The sequence below is a fragment of the Acipenser ruthenus genome, chromosome 6 (assembly GCF_902713425.1).
Source record: "Acipenser ruthenus chromosome 6, fAciRut3.2 maternal haplotype, whole genome shotgun sequence".
In the NCBI taxonomy this organism is placed as follows: domain Eukaryota; kingdom Metazoa; phylum Chordata; class Actinopteri; order Acipenseriformes; family Acipenseridae; genus Acipenser; species Acipenser ruthenus.
The window spans coordinates 17,968,365-17,987,974 of record NC_081194.1 but is presented as its reverse complement, the minus strand read 5'-3'; the positions used below and the strand labels follow the sequence as shown (position 1 = coordinate 17,987,974).

Genomic DNA, 19,610 nt, shown 5'->3' with positions numbered 1-19,610 from the left:
TATGCATCAGCTGCAGAGTCACTTACAACTACGTCTCACCCGAAAGACGGAGCACAAGGAGGTTAAGTGACTTCCTCAGGGTCACACAATGAGTCAGTTGTCTGAGGCGGGATTTGAACCATGGACCTCCTGGTTACAAGCCCGTTTCTTTAACCACTGGACCACATAGACTCCTTCTATAGGCATCACCCTATAGAATTAACAAATTTTGCTTCATAAAGTCGAATGAAGCCTGCTGAATGATGTTACGTTAACATATTGAATTGCATACCGCTTTGTAGTTTTCCATATACAAAAAACTGGCAAATTAAAAAATGTGACATTTCGAAATCTAATATGAAATACTGTACTACTACAATAGTCTCCGGCTAAGAGAACACCCCTCTGGAATTAAGCAAAGTGTTCTTATAGCCGAAGTGTTCTCTAAGCCGGCTTTAGCCACCAGACACCAATATGAATAAATAAATATGTATTACTTGTCATGACGCTTGTGCATCAACATATGCAATGAGCTGAATAAGTAAAAGAAAAGCAATAGACAAGTGTATGTTGATAATAATAATAATAATAATAATAATAATAATAATAATAATAAAGTAACATACAAACTAATGTTAATAAACTAACTGTCCAAATTAACACAGCACCCGTACACACAAAAAAAAAAATGCAGCAGCAATTTACAAGACATACACGTTATTTAACAGAATGGTGAAGCAACTCGCCAGAACGGGAAGCACCAAAATGCTTGTTGACTTGTGTCTGATTCAGGTTTTTTTCAAGAGCTTGAAAAATTTTCAACTTTTTATAGCAAGAGGAACAGCGGCGCATTTCACCGTTTGCTTACATGCCATTTTGTAGTGATGAGGAGCGCTCATGGAAATCAGAATACAAAACAAGGCAGTGATATGATATAAACCAATCAGCGTGCCTCAAGACACACTTGCGAAAAGACTGAATAAACCATTTTAATTTATGTTTGATAATGACGAATCAGGTTACAAAACAGTATGTATCCGTTGTGAACGAATCTCTATCAGCGGAATTCCTGTTCCTTTAGCCAGAGCATTTACAATGGGAAAAATCTGTTTCACCACAAGGATGTTCCCTTAGGCAAAGTGTTCTCTTAGGAGGTGTTCCTATACGAGGAGACTACTGTACGATGGCTTCCTGTAGGCTTTTGCGATATCATTTTGTAGCTTCTTTTATTTCATGATGTTAAATAAAATATCTAAATTATGTTTTTTATTATAAGGGTTAGGGTTAGGATCTCAATCCTAAAATTCTAGGTGATGCAAAACTTTTGGCCCTAGCTATAGTGTTATAAAAGCATTGTATGCTAGGTTTTGGTGACTGTGACATTGACCTCTAACCTAATATGGACTCTATTTAGGTTATGTGACTTTTAGGTTTCTGGGGTATTGATACACATCTGTTTAGCAGTAGCAGCAGCAGCGGAAAAAAAAAAAAAAAGCTTAATAGCCAGAATTGCCCTCTTGTGGATGACTTGGAATGGCTCAATCCGTTTACCATACTCACAAAAAAAAGATGGTGCTCTCTAATTAAAGAGCAGATCTGGCTTTTATAACAAGATGTTTCTTCTCAGTAAAGGTCACATAAAGCAAAAATTAAAAGGGATTTTTGATCTTGTAGGTCTGATTTGACCCACTGCCAACATTTCCAAGTGCTTGCACAGCACAGTGTGTTATTTTCCAGCAATCTGAGAGGAAAGGCAGTCTATTAAAAACGCACTGGGCGGAACTCTTGTGGTCATGTACCGCAAACAGAAATTACACGCCACTTGTCTATTTTTATGTATAAAAAAGGCAGCCATTTTAAATAAACAGGACTTTGAAGCAAACACCACCAATGCTGGTGTGTGGTTCATCTAAACAATTCCTTGCATTCCTCCTCCAGCTTCCTGTGTTTTGTACCAAGCCAAGCGCATATTTCAGAGAAATTTCAGAGACAGTGGTCAGTTAGCCTGTTCAGTTGGAAATGTAAGGAAGACAAGTGGTTTAAATTAAGAGAAGTTAAAAGAAACAATCCCTAGATTTGGAGAAAAATGAGCAACAGAACCCAGAGCATAGTTTTAGAGGTGGATATGGTGTGACTGGAACACCAAGGATAAATATGTGGCCCATACATCCACAGGCAGCCCAAGATGATTCAAACTCAGGTAGGATTATGGACGTCAGATGCAGTATGACACTGGACATGTCACACCCCACTGCCTTAAAACCCAAGTGTGCCTATAACAGTGCCTGCAGCATTATAAAAAGGCATATATGTAAGGTCCTGGTGCAATGTTAAACATTGCTACTGTCTGCACTGTATGTCAGTACAGCAGGGCCAGGTGACTGGACAGTATTCATGTTACTGGAAGTGTGAGACACAATGGCACCACCAGAGTACTGCAAGACAGGGGCTTTAAAATCTGTATGCTGTTATATATTTAATCTGAATGTAAAAATACATTCCAGGATATGTATTTGATAGGAATACCCAAGAGGCTGAGAAATAATATCCATATTAAAGAAGATGGTTTGCTTATTTTTTAAATTTCATTTTATATAATAAATATGACAAGTGATTTCACAAATTGATTTTGATTGGAGTCGAGCAAACTTTTGCAGTTCTGGATCAAACACATTACTCTTTTCTTGGCGTCTTAATTCTGACTGGTTCAGACAGACTGCAGGGGATACACCATGTTTATCCGAGTTAGAGGCCCCAGGGTTTGTAATATGGTTAGATGTTTTTATTTATTTTCTCTAAAAACAAACAAAAAAAAAGATCATAGAATTCCCACAACATGATGCACACACTTTCTTTGACCTTCCAGTACCAGTCTGATCCCCCTGTGGCAAGTTGCTATAGTATTGGGGGTTGCAGAACAGCATTTTAAGTCCCAACTGAATCTGGACTCTGGTATTAATTACATGGATTTATAAAGTGGCAGGCAGTTTCAAAATCTAGCTAGGTCCCGTAAGTACAACAATCCATGCAACACATTACATCATGTTCATATTACTAACATATTTTTTTTTCATTTGGCACAAGTTGTTTTGACTAGCAAATGATTAGGAATGATCGACAAAAAATGAACCCCTTCTAAAATAATCTCTTTGATTCCTATGCGTTTTATTATTTCTATGTAAATTGCAATACCAAGAGGCTGTTGCTGTACTTTACAGATCTTTGAAAGCTAGAATTTCAACAAACATTGCTGCTACACTATGTCAGAGGTCAAAGGCAGTTGCACAGTTTGAATTTAATTAAAGAACTATTAGGGAACGTCTGCTAAAAGCATGTTAAACATACTGAGTACCAAGAAAGGTTTATCATCATTTTTGACAAGACCTTAACTTTAATTCCGACTGTGGCAAAGTGTTTGCAGTGCGCAGGTGTAGGGGTGATGCAGTGCTCAAGACAATGACAAACAACAAAGTATTGGTGAAATGGAGGTTTATTTTTGTAAATAGTCTGGTGACAAAACAGTAAACAATGATGATAACAGACAATACGCAATAGTTTGCGTATTCCTCTGTTTAATCCACGGGTTGGCCCCGAAATAATAGTCCAGATTATTTTAAACACCCTCTCCAGTCTGCGGCTGCCACATCGTTTCCCTTCCAGGTCGATGATTTAGTGTACCGTAGCTCTGCCTCCTTTCTAGATGGCTGACTTCCGCCTAACCCTGGGAATGAATTGTCTGGCCATCCAGTCCTCTGTTCCTTTTACACAGCGCCCTCACAGGTCAGGAGGGAGATTTATCACCAAGAATCATTCTGTCTCTGTCACACCGACTCATTCAATGTTTGGAGGGCTCCCTGGTTTTATATGGAGCAGTAAACAAGTATCAAACATCCTTCTGTTTTGTTTCAACCTGCTATGTAAAGGCTGCTTTTGAATCGCCTTGAACTCGACCAGTGCAGCATCGAGCTTCTGTTGAAGCATACGTAAATGACTAATAAATAGAACTGGACTGTGGGTGTCCATAATTAATTATCTTTTACTGTATAGTAGCAATATGATTTAGTGTTAATGCCTTATTTCTTTAAATGTCAATTTTTATCAGCCTGGGATAGTTTAACATCAGTGTTCTGGAAACCTGTAATTTCCTTTTTATATTTTGTTATATGGCTGCATGGCTCCTCTTTGACACAAAGCAATATCTTGTAGAGAGGCCACAGTGACCTCTTGAGCAATCTCAGCAGCTATATGAACCACATTTCCCTTTTGGAGTCTTCGCCAGAATGTCAGAAATTGTTCAAACATTTGGGACTCCTTTTTTGGCACAAATTGTATTACAGTAATAATATAAAAAATTAACTTGATAACAAGAGTGGTCTGGACAGTAAAGATTTATGTACTAAAGAACTTTAACAATCATGCAATGCAATGCATGCAGTAATACTGGCAGTCATTCTTGTCCCTTTTACACTTGTAGTCTAATGATCCTGAAAACCATTTGTTCTGAACACTGGTACATAGCTTTTTGTTTAGAAGGGTGCCTGTTTATAAGCAGACAGAAACCATGTGTACTGCAGCTCCAAATGCAAGGTTCAGAATGACCTCTTTTACTTCAAGGCCAGTTTCACTGCTGGCAGAGCCCATCAGTTGAGTGATTATATGGTCACAGGAAACTGGAACCTCGGGTCACTACTCTGCAGTCAAATGGGATGAGCTTAAATAACCATGCTTTTATCAGTGGACCTCTTGGCGTCTTCATGTTATAGCAATTACAACAAAGCAGCTTGTTTTACAAGAAAATAGTAGTACATGTTCATTTTATTCACACATTCTGTTTGCAAGCTCTCCTCATTTTGCATTCAACTAGAGCATGATGTGACCCCTAATCTTTCACAAATTTGCAGTACAATGCATTAGATTACTTGCATGCGGTTTCCATGCAAGTTTTTTTTAACTCGAGACATTTACACAAGAACAATGTCTTGTGTAAAATGCTTTTTTGGGTTTCTGTTCGCTCAGTTTATTTTACTCAAGTAAACCGGGCTTTTCACCCGACATCATGCAAATGAATGGGAAAGGTGTGGGGTTGATATGTAAATTAGTTATGCGTAAAGTGCTCATGCTGTTTTTGAAGATTACTAGTGAAATTTTGTGAAAATGTGGTTTCCATGCTCAGAGAACTGGTACACGAGTGAATCTAAGCTTCTGTAAAAAAGCAAAATACCTCGTGCTGGGTTGGTTAATAATGTGTTTTACTGCTCTTGCCCAAATTGTTTTTTAAATGTCATTAGTGGGGTGTCATGTCATTAGTAGTGAATACTGTTTTAACTATAATTTATCTATTATTAAAAATTAAAAATGAACTCGGAGGTATAAAATGAAACTGACCAACAGGTATTGCAGATCACCATGGCTGAAAACCGGCATATATATATATATATATATATATATATATATATATATATATATAAAATATAACATTTCAGGCAATACAGCATATAGGGGATCATGTGATGCTGTGTATACTATCCTGGCTTAGAAAGCCTACCCATCCGGACGGCTGACAGCTGCTGATGAAGCATTCATCACGCTTGGGCAAATACGGGTAGTGGGCACTTGAAAGGGAGGTGGCAGATACTGATGAAACGGACTGAAGGGCATTAGTTTGTTCCCAAAATTGCCACTGCCTGCTGTATCCTGCACAAACCCTTGTCAACAACAAAATTAGGTGCTCAAGGAATCATGGCTGCCTATGAGACAGACGGGGAAGTCTCACGAGAAAAAAAAGCGGCATTGCCTTTCTAAACAAGCCCAATACAAGCGAAACCCATGTTAGAATATGGGTGTTTATGCAAATTACAACCTGCGACTCAAAAAACAAGCCCAATCCAGCTTATTATAAGAGGACTTGGCAACTGTGAAGGTTACCTAAGCCTCCAGTTTCAATTGGACAGCAGCGATCTGAGGAGGCTCTTGCTGTCAGAGATTCTCTCCTTTCTTTTAAATTGTGTTGGATTTACTGTTGTGTTAAATATTAATGATGCAAACAAATAAAACACAATCAATACATTCATTTGCAATTGTATTTGGTCAGTTCTGAGAGGGCATCAACAACTTGCCAAAAGAGACAACTGTGAACACGTGGACTGTAACACAATACATACTTATAAATCCTGTACATATTGTAGCAGTATGTAAAATTCCCCATTAACGACCCAACAGCAAAACTAAATCAAAATATTACCCGTGCACAGAACTGCATAAAACATAAAAGACAATGCAATTTAGCAAAAGATTAAAAATACAATACAGTTTCTAGAATTAAAACAGTATCCAAAGTCAGTATTCAAAATTACATAATATCATGCTCGATAAGACCCCAAATTGCAAATGAAAATGCACAAAAGCAACAGTATCTAAAACTGTTTAATGATTAACTTTTACATTACCATAGCTTGTCTTGTTCACTTTGTTTTTGCTGCATTTTCTTCATGTGAAATTGGAGGAAGCGCTGTGTAACTGCACAATAAAGTCAGACTGATTTGGCATGCGAAAAAAAAATGTGGGCTGTGATTCATAAACAAGTACATTGTAACACTCACGAGATGGGCTTTGTATCAGAAAAGCAGTGACGGAGTCGGAAATCTCGTGTGATGGGCAAGTGCATTAATTTATTACATTATATATATAATATATATATATATATATATATATATATATATATATATATATATACTGTATATAATGTGGATTGATTTTATTCTTAATACAAGGGCTGTAAAACGTGACTGACGTATACCTGGGTGACAGATATCCGAGTGATGGGCGGTTCACAGGGGACTAAATTTCACTGATGCCGATAAAAATTCTGAAACCACCTGTTTGTAGTGATTTTTAGTCCTGTGCCAATCAGTCTTTAGATTGCACTTGGTTACTGGTACACCTGGTGGTCCCTGCTGGAAACACTGGTACTTGAGATGAAATGGAGAAAACCACTGGTTTAAAGGCAGTAGGACAAATGAAAAATATATATATATATTTCCCCGTAATGCTAATTTTAGCAGAGACAATAATTTCTATATTAATCTTTCCGTCGCAAGTCGGTTTGAACAGTACGTGCACACACGCTGTCCAATCAAAGGAGTCGAAGGCTGAATGTGGTGTAAAAATGACAGGACTGTGCCAAATCACTACTAGATATGTGTTTGACTTTTTCTATAATTTTTTTTTTTGTAAGTGTGCTTAGGCGGGCAGTGAACCAAACAGCTCATGGGTCAGAGCTTACATTGGTTGGGACGGAGGTTTACAGTGTCGCAGGTGGTTGACATTTATTTCTCTCCCACGTTGAATAATGAATTTCCGGCCGAGGGGTTCAAACCCCTAAAACTACCCCCCTAGCTATGCCTCTGAGATACCAACATTTCTTTCTTTTTATTAACAATACTGAGAAGCAGACACATTTTACAGGTTACATACATGTTGCTTCCCTTGATGGGCTTTTCTGTGGAACTTAAGTTTTCATTATACTTAGATTTTGTACATTTTTGATTTTGACCACACCCGTGTAAGTTTCTTGTTTCACAATGTATGTTGGTCACACAGTTACAGAACGCTCCCTCCCTTCTCCTTCGTGTGGTCTCTCCATATGTGTGCCATCTTCTTTATTATTTTGCAGACATGAAAGCTAAATCTAAATACATATTGCAGTGATGTTCTTTGTAATTACAACCAAGATCCTTCAGCAGGGAATCATATAGTCAGACTTCAAGTTGCATGCAGTTACTGTGAAGAGATGTATATTATCTGCTTGCTTTGTATTTTGTATTGTGAATAAGATTGAAGGGATGGGGGAGGGGGTAAATAGCTGTTTTTTCACTGCATGATGACAAATTAGACGCCTAGAACAGGTACACTATGGTATTTGTCAAGATATTGATATTCCAATGAAGTGTGGTTTCAGTAACCACTGGAGTGACAGTACCTCCTTATTCTCTATTGTGAATGCCTGAAACAAAGTGCTACCAATCAGTCAACGTTTAATCTTGTGTGGCATACTTACAGGTAGAAACCACTTTCCTGAGCAGTTTTTTACAGCTTGGAATAACATTTCAGGTTTGCAGCAGACTATGCCACAGAGAAGGACATTTAGCACTAGAAGGACCGGAGATATACTCATACCTAGAAGCCCCGCAGCAGTCTTTCTGACGGCTGGATTCAAAACACTGTAAATAGTATAACTAAAGGAGAAACAGTCGGATGTAATTTTTTTAAAAAATTTTTTATTGAGTACATCACATAAACATCTGAACCTCCGAAGCATATTATGTATATTTTACAAATCAAAACAAGAAAATGTAAATAAATAAACATCTGAACAGACATCAGTTTACAACATACGTATTTATAAAACAAACGATAGCAATACATTTTTAACTTTTCATCAGCAATCGGTTTATTATCAGAGGAGCAAAAGCAACTGAACAACATAGATAAATAAACTTAGAAAAAAAAAACATTTTACAAAAGCGCACAGCACAAGAAGTTATAAAAAAGGGTCTCATTTATTCATTTCTTTTTTTCGGCAAAAGGGTATTCCTTTACCTTGAGGCTAAGACTGTTCACAATCAACACAGATAATGCGCTTCTGCACGTCGCCTTTCTGCACAGGGCACAGCTGTCTGAAGTTTTATTTTTATTGCACTTGCCAACCTGGCATTGGTGTCTCTTGCGGCTCTCAGCGGGGTTGCCAGCTTCAGCTATGGGTACACGCTTGTGCTAACTGTAAAATATATTCTCTCCTTGGTAAATTCTTCTCTGTGCAATCTTTGTAAAGTACCCAGGAGTTGATGGCTGCTAGGTCCAATACATTGTAAAACATCTGATCCAAAACATCAACTCCATATTTTGTTGCATTGTAAAACTCCACAGTCTCTGGTATTTATTTTCACTAGTCCCGATGCTAATTGACTGACCAAAGCAGCGCAGCTGGCAAGCAGGCGCCAGCCTTCAAAGGCTGATTGAAAACAATAGACTGTCAGTCATTCACTCAGGCAGAGAGTAGAGACTTATCTGATTACAGCTAAACGCATTGCGGACTGGTAATTAAAAATAATAAAGTAGAATACCGTTCTGTATAATCAAAATACAATTGTTTTCTGTGTGGCTGTCAATGTGACTCCTCCCAGGGCTTTTAGGTATAATGTAATATATCTCCTTTATTTCTGCACTCCTGTGTTTCATGCTTTGTGAGAATATTTAATACATATGGACAGAAAGGTACATGAACGCGCAGCCCCATATGTGTTACACGACCAGAGAAAATTACATTTTAAAACCAAAAACTGCCAAAAAAACTGCCGCGGGGCTTCTAGTGTTAAAGTGCATCAGTTGGCATGAGTTATGACTTGCAACTTCTTTTTCCGATGGTAATTATCGTTAATGTGTCTCCGTCACACATTTTGAATTGTGGGGCAATTTAACACCTCTTAGCAAAATGGGAAGCCCACCACCCATTTAGTTTGTTTTTCATAAATCCTGATTTTAGCTTGAATTTGAGACTCCAGTTCCTCCATATGTTTAGATTCAACAAATGCTCCAAAAACACCCAATGCTCTCTTTAACTGAAAAATTCAAAGCAAAACAAAACATTATTAAAACTCATGAATTGGGCCCAGAATATCAGTTTATGGATTTGGATTAAATAGCACTATTTAAGGTTATGAATTTAGAACTACAGTACACAAAACAAAATATGCATAGAATAAGCACAACAACTTTCAGGGTTGTGTGTGGGCATGGTTGTGTATTTACATAACGTAGCTGTAGTTGTTGGATTTTATTTATTTATGTATTTATTAAACGCACACACACACACACACACGGAAGTGGTATTAAAAATAAAAAACATTTAATAAGCTGTAATAGAAGTCATTTATCATTGACAATGTATTGTCCTTATAAAAGGGTTTTGTTTTGTCTGAAGACATAACGTTCACCTCTGCTGTGTGCCAGAAATAACACAGCTGAATCTGGTTTGTAATGCTTGGAGGGTAAGGGGCTCCTTTCTTTCCAGCACCACATCTGCATTCCTTCACGTGTACACTAAAATGGCTTCAGGATATTTTTGCCAGCAGTAGCTTTAGGAAGGGTGTCAGTACTTGGCTTGAACTGTACTTGTCCTTCTCACTACCTCCCACTGTACCGTACGCCTAAAGGTAAACTACCTTAAGGAGGTGGCATACGTCAGTAAAATGCCACCAAACAGACATAAGGACTTTGCCTCAAAGGAGGGGAGGGACAAGTTTTGACTTAAAGCTGGAATGCTTGATCTGTGTCGTCTGTCTGGTGGATTGAAGTTGTACCAAAGCAACACGTGCTGAAGAAAGTTTCAAATTTTTATTATTTATGTGTTTCACTTCCATGCAAAATATACAGTATTAAACTCTCCCTATAATTGAAATGAAATGACAATTTAAGCAGCCAAACTCTGGTCTTTACTTTAACAATCACAATGCCTGCCAGGTGTTCTTTTTGTCTTTAGCATTTTAGAAATGTGTGCATCAGCCATGGTCACCCCTGGCATGTCTGGTATCCATACCAATGTTTCCATTACACTTCTGCTTCATTAAGCTTTTAATCTTCTATCATAAAGAAAAGCAGAAACCTCAATAATTGTGTCAATATACTTTTTTCTTTTCAAATTGTCTATTTTTGAATGGTTCTGTTTATGAATATGTGGGTTAATGCACCCAAGTACAAACATGAGGTCAGCATTGTGTTCATATAACAAGTCCTGTGTTGAAGATTGATGTTTAAGTATGTCCAGCTGCCTTTGACTCACTACAGTGTTTGATCGACTACTGCTTTCCTGTGGAAATGTTCCTGTGGACTTCATTTGGCCGAATGAGGAGGCCAGGTGTCAGAGCTGTAATGTATCAGATGCCGTTCACATTTGGAAACTAAATGTCACCCCCACCCAATGTAATAAATCAAGAACCCTGAGTTTAAAACTAAACATGAAGAAATAAGGGAATAGCAGTTACGCTTATGTCAATGTCACCAAGCATTTTCCTGTAAAAAGCACTGTTTTGTTATACCACATTTTTTTGTTAAAAGTAAATGTTTTTGGAAGTCTCTTAAGGAAGGTGGTGCTAGTGTTTTGAATCGTCACATTATACATCCAGCCTCAGTGTAGTCAAATAGAAAAGAGAAACAAATAGGAAAACTGCAAGGTATGTGCTTTCCATTAACCTGGGTTAATTCCTAGCAGTGTATAATTTCACGAAGATGTATTGGCAGCACTGTGGGATTTGTTGCTATGGAAGGAGTGCTGGAAAAAGAAAAGCAGCACACTGCCAACCAATCACAAGCAAAGTAGCTGCCTAAATGATGTGATTACCTAACACCAGGGCCTGATTAAAGGTTCAATTCAATTTTGGGGGCCCTATGTATATTATGGCGAATGGTGTTATTGGTAAATCTGGCCCTGCGTTGGGGACTATACCAAGCCATATTTTGGGGGTTGCATACATACTCACTTTTCCACAACCAGGGTACTGAAGGTATGAGCCTTGTTAAACTATTTAGTGCCTTGTACCATACGACAGAAATCACATGCGAGTGATAATAATTAAATCTCATTGTTGTTAATGATAATTTTAATTTATCGCATAGTGATCTCTATGGAAGGCCATCTGGGTTAAAAACACATGCTGCTTTACTACAGCGTGTCAGAATCTCTTGGGACAGAAAAGGCAAGCACGTCATTCTGAAATGCCTCGCTTAAACAGTGCCCAACTAGCTGGAAATGTTGTGTAGTGATTTTTTATATAGATTTTATGGTAAGACTTTTAAAATAAGTGTCTGTTCATGATTATTTCATGTGTATTAAGTGGAATGTTATGAAGTCATGAAATGTATGTCATGAACTCATGCTTGTGACTTTTTTTAATTCAGTAGGAATTTCATTTGAAATCAGTAGGAAATCATGTGTTAGTTACATTAGAATTACAGACCCTTATTTTAAAGTGTTACAATAATATTTTAACAGGTGTTTTTTTCCTGGATTTAATGTAAATCCCTTTTTTTTCTAGATTTAACCAAAAAAAAAGTCCAGATTTATCTAAATATATAAATGTTAACAAACACATTCTTCATTTGAAATCTGTAAAAAAAAGATTTATAGACTGATTTTTAATGTTGCATTTGTGATACGCGTTTTCAACATTTTATAAATTATATCTGAACAAAATGTATGCTAAGAAAAGGGGGCAGCATATAAAAAGTTTGCACATCACTGCTATAAAGGGAGAGAAACAAACAACTGGACTTAAACCGTTCTTGCCGGCTGCACACATCCACATTTCAATTTTCTTCAGCCTCCTGCATTGTACACGTTTAACTTTATTTTTCTAAAATTCGAATACCCCCAATTAAAAAGGAATGTTTCTAAAATGTAAGAGGCATACTGTGCACATTTGAGACAGGACAGGTCTATAAATTGGCCCTAAAACTGAAATAAATTGGGGCTCCCGAGTGGCGCATCCAGTAAAAGCACTCGCTAGAGTGCAGGATGCGCTCTATAGCCTGGATGTCGCGAGTTCAAATCCAGGCTAAAAGGTCAGGGGCTCCCGAGTGGCACTCACTAGAGTGCAGGAGGCGCTCTATAGCCTGGATGTCGCGAGTTCGAGTCCAGGCTATTCCACAGCCGACCGTGGACGGGAGCTTCCAGGGGGCGGCGCTCAATTGGCCGAGCGTCGCCCGGGGGAGGGAGGGTTAGGTCGGTCAGGGTGTCCTCGGCTCACCGCGCACCAGCGACCCCTGTAGTCTAGCCGGGCGCCTGCAGGCTTGCCTGTAAGCTGCCCAGAGCTGCGTTGTCCTCCGACGCTGTAGCTCTGAGGCGGCTGCACGGTGAGTTTGCAGTGTGTAAAGAAGCGGGCGGCTGACGGCACACGCTTCGGAGGACAGCGTGTGTTCATCTTCGCCCCTCCCGAGTCAGCGCAGGGGTGGTAGCGGTGAGCTGAGCCTAAAAAATAATTGGGCTTTTCAAATTGGGGAGAAAATAATAAAAACTAATTGGCAACGACTACATTTTTTAAAAAATTTAAAAAAAAAAAAAAAAAAAAAAAAAAAAACTGAAATGAATTGATACATAAATTTGAGCATGTTTCATACATTTTATCCTGCAGACTGGTGCCTCTGACGTAGGACTAGGAATGGACCTCCAGGAGGTAGAGAGCGAGGGGCATTTGGTATTGTACATTAACAGGAAGCTGCTCGTGCGAGAGTCTCAGAGACCAGGTATGCTGTAATCTAGAAATAAGTGCTTAGCCGTCAAAAAAGAAAAAAATGAACCGAAAGCAAGCTTCTGTGCGCCTCTCGTCCTGTGTGTGTGTGTGTGTGTGTGTGTGCCCGCCCACATGCAGTTTTTGTAAAATGTGCCAAACAATTCTGCTGGGGGCCCGACGCTATAGCGTAATTTGTGTATAGGTTAATCCGGCCCTGATCCACAAAAAGGGAGACAAAACCGAACCAGGTAACTACAGACCAATAAGCCTGACTTCTATTATATGTTAACTTATGGAAACTATAATAAGATCCAAAATGGAAAATTACCTATATCCTGGGAGACAGTCAGCATGGTTTTAGGAAAGGGAGATCGTGTCTAACTTTTTCTAATTTTTGTCTAATTTTTTTGAGGATGCAACATCGTTGTTGCATTTTGAGGATGCAACAACTGACCGCAGTAGGGATTCAAGGAAATGCATGTACATGGATTAGGGAGTGGTTAACATGTAGAAAACAGAAAGTACTGATTAGAGGAGAAACCTCAAAATGGAGCGAGGTAACAAGTGGTGTACCACAGGGATCAGTTTTAGGTCCTCTGCTATTCCTAATCTACATTAATGATTTAGATTCTGGTATAGTAAGCAAACTTGTTAAATTTGCAGACGACACAAAAATAGGAGGAGTGGCAAACACTGCTGCAGCAGCAAAGGTCATTCAAAATGATCTAGACAGCATTCAGAACTGGGCAGACACATGGCAAATGACATTTAATAGAGAAAAGTGTAAAGCATTGCATGCAGGCAATAAAAATGTGCATTATAAATATCATATGGGAGATACTGAAATTGAAGATGAACTATGAAAAAGACCTAGGAGTTTATGTTGACTCAGAAATGTCTTCATCTAGACAATGTGGGGAAGCTATAAAAAGGCCAACAAGATGCTTGGATATATTGTGAGAAGTGTTGAATATAAATCAAGGGAAGTAATGTTAAAACTTTACAATGCATTAGTAAGACCCCCCCTAGAATATTGTGTTCAGTTCTGGTCACCTCGTTACAAAAAGGATATTGCTGCTCTAGGAAGAGTGCAAAGAAGAGCGACCAGAATAATCCCGGGATTAAAAGGCATGTCGTATGCAGACAGGCTAAAAGAATTGAATCTATTCAGTCTTGAACAAAGAAGACTAAGCGGTGTTCGGATTCAAGCATTCCAAATTCTAAAAGGTATAGACAATGTCGACTCAGGGGACTTTTTTGACCTGAAAAAAGAAACAAGGACCAGGGGTCACAAATGGAGATTTAGATAAAGGGGCATTCAGAACAGAAAATAGGAGGCACTTTTTTACACAGAGAATTGTGAGGGTCTGGAACCAACTCCCAGTAATGTTGTTGAAGCGGAATGTTGTGGTGCTAAACTGTAAGATTGCACTGTGTTTAGGAATCCAAGACAAATTCCATCCTGGAGGCATTTAGTCCGGGACCGGGACTTGATCTTTGTGTTTAGGGACTGTCCCGTCCAATAAGGACGGCTGGTCGCCCTAGTTTGAAGTGTGTTCGTAAGGTAAAGTGGTGTTATGCATTTTATGATGATGAATACTTACTTTGTCAGTATCATATAAATCTTCCTCTCACATGTTTCAGGACATTGCTTGGTTCTAGAACATTCCAACTACATATGGCTTGTCTTGCATTTTTGGAACTTGCATTTCCTGATAGCTGGAACAAATACAGCGTGTTTACCAATGGTTCAGTTTCTGTACAGTTTTATATCAGAATAAGTAAATTAAATCTCCCCAACAGTACAGAGTCAATCATTTCCATCAAAGTATGTTTTCAAAAATATCTGGAACATCAGTTCAGGTGAACTGGGCAGGGAAGGCTGAGTTGTTGACTTTTAATTAAAACAAATATCCTTTGGAGCAGTCCTCATACATGTGTGTTTTTCTTGGCTAAATCAGTGCCAAGTGCTAAATCAAATTCATTTTGCAAAAGTCACACAGAGATACAGTAGTGGTTTAGACAAAGAGGGCCACAAGACATTAGTTTAGAAGAAAAAAACCTTTAAAGCATTTGCAAATATAACCGATATAAATTTGTGTGACTTACAGTTGCTGATTCCTGTTTACAATTCCTGTCTTGATATTTGTGTCTACATGTTCTGGGTCATATTTTCACTGCCCATCACTTCCACAGTCCTCAGTTTTGCATACTAAATATCCTGTTGTGTGATTTGATACTTATGGATGAGAATAACAGTCAAGAAATAATGTTCCGTTCAATGCATGAACTGTAGTGATCCATGCCAAGCAGTTCCATAATTATTAAACACATCTTTAAATGGTTTAAATCAGTGAGGCACAAAAACACTCACCTTTTGAGTGATATATTTCAACACGTTATAGCAGTATTCCATGTTTTCTGTCAAAGGCTGGCTTCTAAAGAAAGCCTTTGATTCCTGCATGTTTACTAATTGTACAATAATATAGTTTCCATGGGCCATTAGAGTGCTGGTACTGAAATTACATTTTTGTATTATATACTATGATGATAACGGCATCCTTGAGGTTACTATACAATGCACTGCAAATGGTGTGAACTTAGCCGAGACAGGTTCTGTCAGGGTTCCTTCTCAGTTTTGCTGGTTTATACACTCGAGTTGCCCCCCACACCTCCATTTTAAATTACTCGAGTTGGCTCCCAATTCGGGAGGGAGCCCGAATTCTGTGGTCCGATTTCACTCCTCGGGCTGGCCTTAATTAATTCTGTCTGAATTCGGGCTGGGAGGAAATTACATCACTAACTGTCAATCAAAAATGTTTTAGGGAGGCGGGAACATACCGTATAACGGGACATTTTGGCTGGTTAAATTTTTTCACTTGGCACAGTCACAAAGAAAAATGCAACACAGTTTTGCATTTATACTTTTAATTCCAAAAATATTCATATAAATGTTTTCTTAATTAAATCTGTCTGCCAAAACAGTATCTCATTTACAGCAACTCGTTATACTAGTTTCTACAATATCACTGCAGCAACTTGGAAAACAACAAAGAAGGCCTAATCAGTTAGACTAGCAAGCTCCGTTTTATATGGTGCAGAACTAATTTATTTTAACGTTTTAGTTTTGTTTTGTTTATGGAATTTGCGATACCTGCACAGTGGGTGTCTTTAGTAATATATACTGTGTATCGACAAGAACAATCCACCATTTTGTTGCAGACTTTCAAACAAGTCTGGCATATAAAATGTTGGCTTAATTAAACCGTTGTAAAAAAATAAAAAAACACAAAAAATGCTTAACATAAAAAAGAACAGTCCTACTACAGTAGCAGGCGCCGTTTACACTGCCTCTGGGTTTCTGATCTCATCAGATCAATTCCAGATTATTTAAATCCTTCGATGGAAATGTCCCCCAACTTTAATGTTTTCAAGCAAATTGGCTTCATCACTGCCATTGTCATATCCACTTTGACATCTGACATATTATTTCCCTTGTCCGGCGCTTCTTTCCCTGTTCTGCAAACCAGTCTACCAGAGGTATACTGCGTGAAACAAATGCGAAAGATTATCTAGATGGATTTATTTTTTAAATCATTGAAAATTTGACTGTAATACCATCTGCAGTGAATGCACATCTTGACCTTTTAAACTCGCATGTATATCTGGGGAAAATCGGTAGTATTCCCTGCCCAACTCACGTGATAACGGGTAACTCGGAAATGCCTCATTTTTCTGGGAGAATTAACGCCAATTCGAGCACACTGGAGTCGACTCGAGTTGGCTGTCCATGGAAACAAGGTATAAGTATCACCTTTTTTCCTTTTTCTGTACCTTTTTATTGGATCAACATTAACTTTAAAGACCTCAAGATTGTGTCTATAGAATACATTTTGTCAACACATCTTTCAGTCCCCTCGGTAGTGCAAACTGTCATGGAGGGCAGATGGCCTGTGCGTTAAAACATGGAAACATACTACCATATTTGTAAACAACACAGTGCTAGTGCTCACTTAAGGGTGCCAAGCTGATGGTTGCTCATATCGGAAAAAGCACCCATAAGTGAGCACCTGTACAGTATAGGCTAATACTCTGCCACCCTGTCATAGTAAGCAGGGCTTGAATTTCAGCGTGTGATTGCGGGAATCGCACATTTTCCAAGTCTTTCTAGGTGTTGTTTTGCAAGCGGTGACTTTTGCTTTAACTCTTAAAACTCAGCCCCATTCATTTTGGGGCACCAGGGCACCGAAGGTTACACACATATTAGTCAGGCACCGTAAAAGCCACCTACCTGGTTCATGGCTTGTTTAAAAGTACAGAGTCGGGGCTTTCCAAAGACGTATTCAGTGTGTGTATGCGGTACTCCTAGCCAGAACTACGTTCTCCTGAAGTTAAGCCTCTCATGATGTGACAGAGTTCACAGCTTAGATTTTGTTTTGAGCCTATTGCTCCGTAGCAGCTAGACAGAAAGGGGCGGTATCATTGGAAAGCTTAGAAGCTCAGCTTCCCCCCCATGTTAATTTCATATTGAGGTTCAATGCTGCAGTGTTTTTTTTTTTTTTTTTTTTTTTTTTTTTTTTTTATACTATGATTACAATATATATAGCAGTGACCAAACATGATTATTTTGGAAAAAACTTTTTTTTTTTCCTAGATTTTCTCATCTCTACCACATATAGTATGCCTGATCCTGTTGCAACTTACATAATATGAAAGGAAATTGTGTGGCCTTTCATTTGATATGTTACATGCATGCAGTACAAACTATCCATTAGTTAAACATACATAAATGAAAACAGTGAAAACAGGTGGAAATAGGGCTGTGTGTAAAGAGTTAAAAAAATGAAATGGAGCGCTGGTCTTGAAGAAAAGCACCTTTTTCTTCTGCTGGATGCAAAAACTTCACGTCAGGCAATGGCAAAAGCAATGGAGAGTGCTCTGTCTCACAGTGATGAACAGCTGTTAGGTCTCCTGAAAGCAGCTGATTTTAAAGCAACACCAGTGTGAATGATGATGCAGTAAAATATATATATAGTTTGTTATATGCAAAAGTGCCTTTTCTTTTGCCATTCCCCCCTAAAATTTTGGATTCCCCCCCCCCCCCTCCCATTGGCTACAGCATAGGGGGGAAATCCCCCAAGCACACACAAATGAAATTCAAGCCCTGGTAAGGATGTTTACTGCAAATGGTTCACTAAAGCTTTGTGAACAGATGCTTCAGACTTAATGGTGTAAGCGAATTGGCTCCTTTACAAAACCAATTACAATGTCTGTAGTTAAAAAAAAAAAAAAAAAAAAATTGGCGATTAACGATCCTGAGTGTTCTTACAGACTGACTTTGGATTTTGTATTGTAATACACATTTTTGTTCTTCTTTTTCATCTCCAGACCCATTATTTAATTACGCAAGTCAAAATGTGATTAATAATGATGGTGTTGTGTTTCTTGGATGTGTAATGGGTGTTGTGCAACTCTGTGCTTTCAATCTCCACCCATCTATTATCCTCTTTCAACCCTGGGTGTCTGTAGAACCCATATTGCATTGTGCACATTGCATACTGTATGGGGAGGAGAGGGGTATTCAAAATCTTTTAACCGTAGAGTTGAGTGTGAATGGTAGAGAGGAAATAATGCAAGTTTAAACCCGGGCAGTGTGTTTTATTAAAATAAATTGCAAAAAGGTGGAGGATCGGGGATGAGGAAAACAAGTGGTATGGAAAGTAAATATAACAGATCCCAGCCTACAGCAGGTCTACCGTAGCTTGATAGGTTTAGCGTATCAATATTCCTCTACGCTGAGTACGCAGAGTACGCTGAAAGTACAAAAACACACTCAAGTTTAAAATTTCCCTCCTTGCTTCTCGATTCCTCCTGTCTCTCTAGTCCGGAAGTTCGAACACCAGCCTTGAGCACAACAATGCAGTCCACTTTGTCCTGGAAAACCCCGCCCCTGAGATCAGTGGAACACCAGTCTGCTAGCCTCAGGTGTTCTTAATACACTTGACTTCAGTGCACGGGGTTAGCGTACCCACAGTCACGTGATCTCTGTGCAGGACCCCTTGCACTGGCCCAGCGCCATCTGTTGTCAGGAGGCTGGATTACAACACAAGACCATTTTCTCCTATCACACAGAGCTACAAAAATATTTTTGATATTTACAGTATTTCTTAATATTGTAACATATTTTTTGCCAGCCCTTCTCTTAAAACCCTTATTATTCTCTGTGAACAAAAGTTGACCTCCATGATTTCCCAATTGTCTGTATCCACCCACTCTGCAGCGCAGTTTCATTGCATTTTCTAAAACGTAAAGAACCTAGGAATATCATGACAGCCACAGAGATGCAGA

At 38.7% G+C, this 19,610-nt stretch overlaps 1 protein-coding gene across 2 annotated transcripts in view; it reads left to right on the top strand.

Annotated features, from left to right (window-relative positions):
* The window catches only part of usta (uronyl 2-sulfotransferase a), a 107,899-nt gene that overhangs the window by 12,566 nt on the left and 75,723 nt on the right, over positions 1-19,610 (top strand). The window contains exon 1 of one of the 2 annotated variants that reach the window (XM_059025154.1): positions 12,766-13,275. The exons of the other annotated variant lie outside the window; for it this stretch is intronic. Coding sequence (XP_058881137.1) covers positions 13,191-13,275 — 85 coding nt within the window. The 5' untranslated portion in view covers positions 12,766-13,190. Of the gene's footprint in view, positions 1-12,765; positions 13,276-19,610 lie in introns of those variants that run through there. 2 annotated transcript variants of the gene reach the window in all.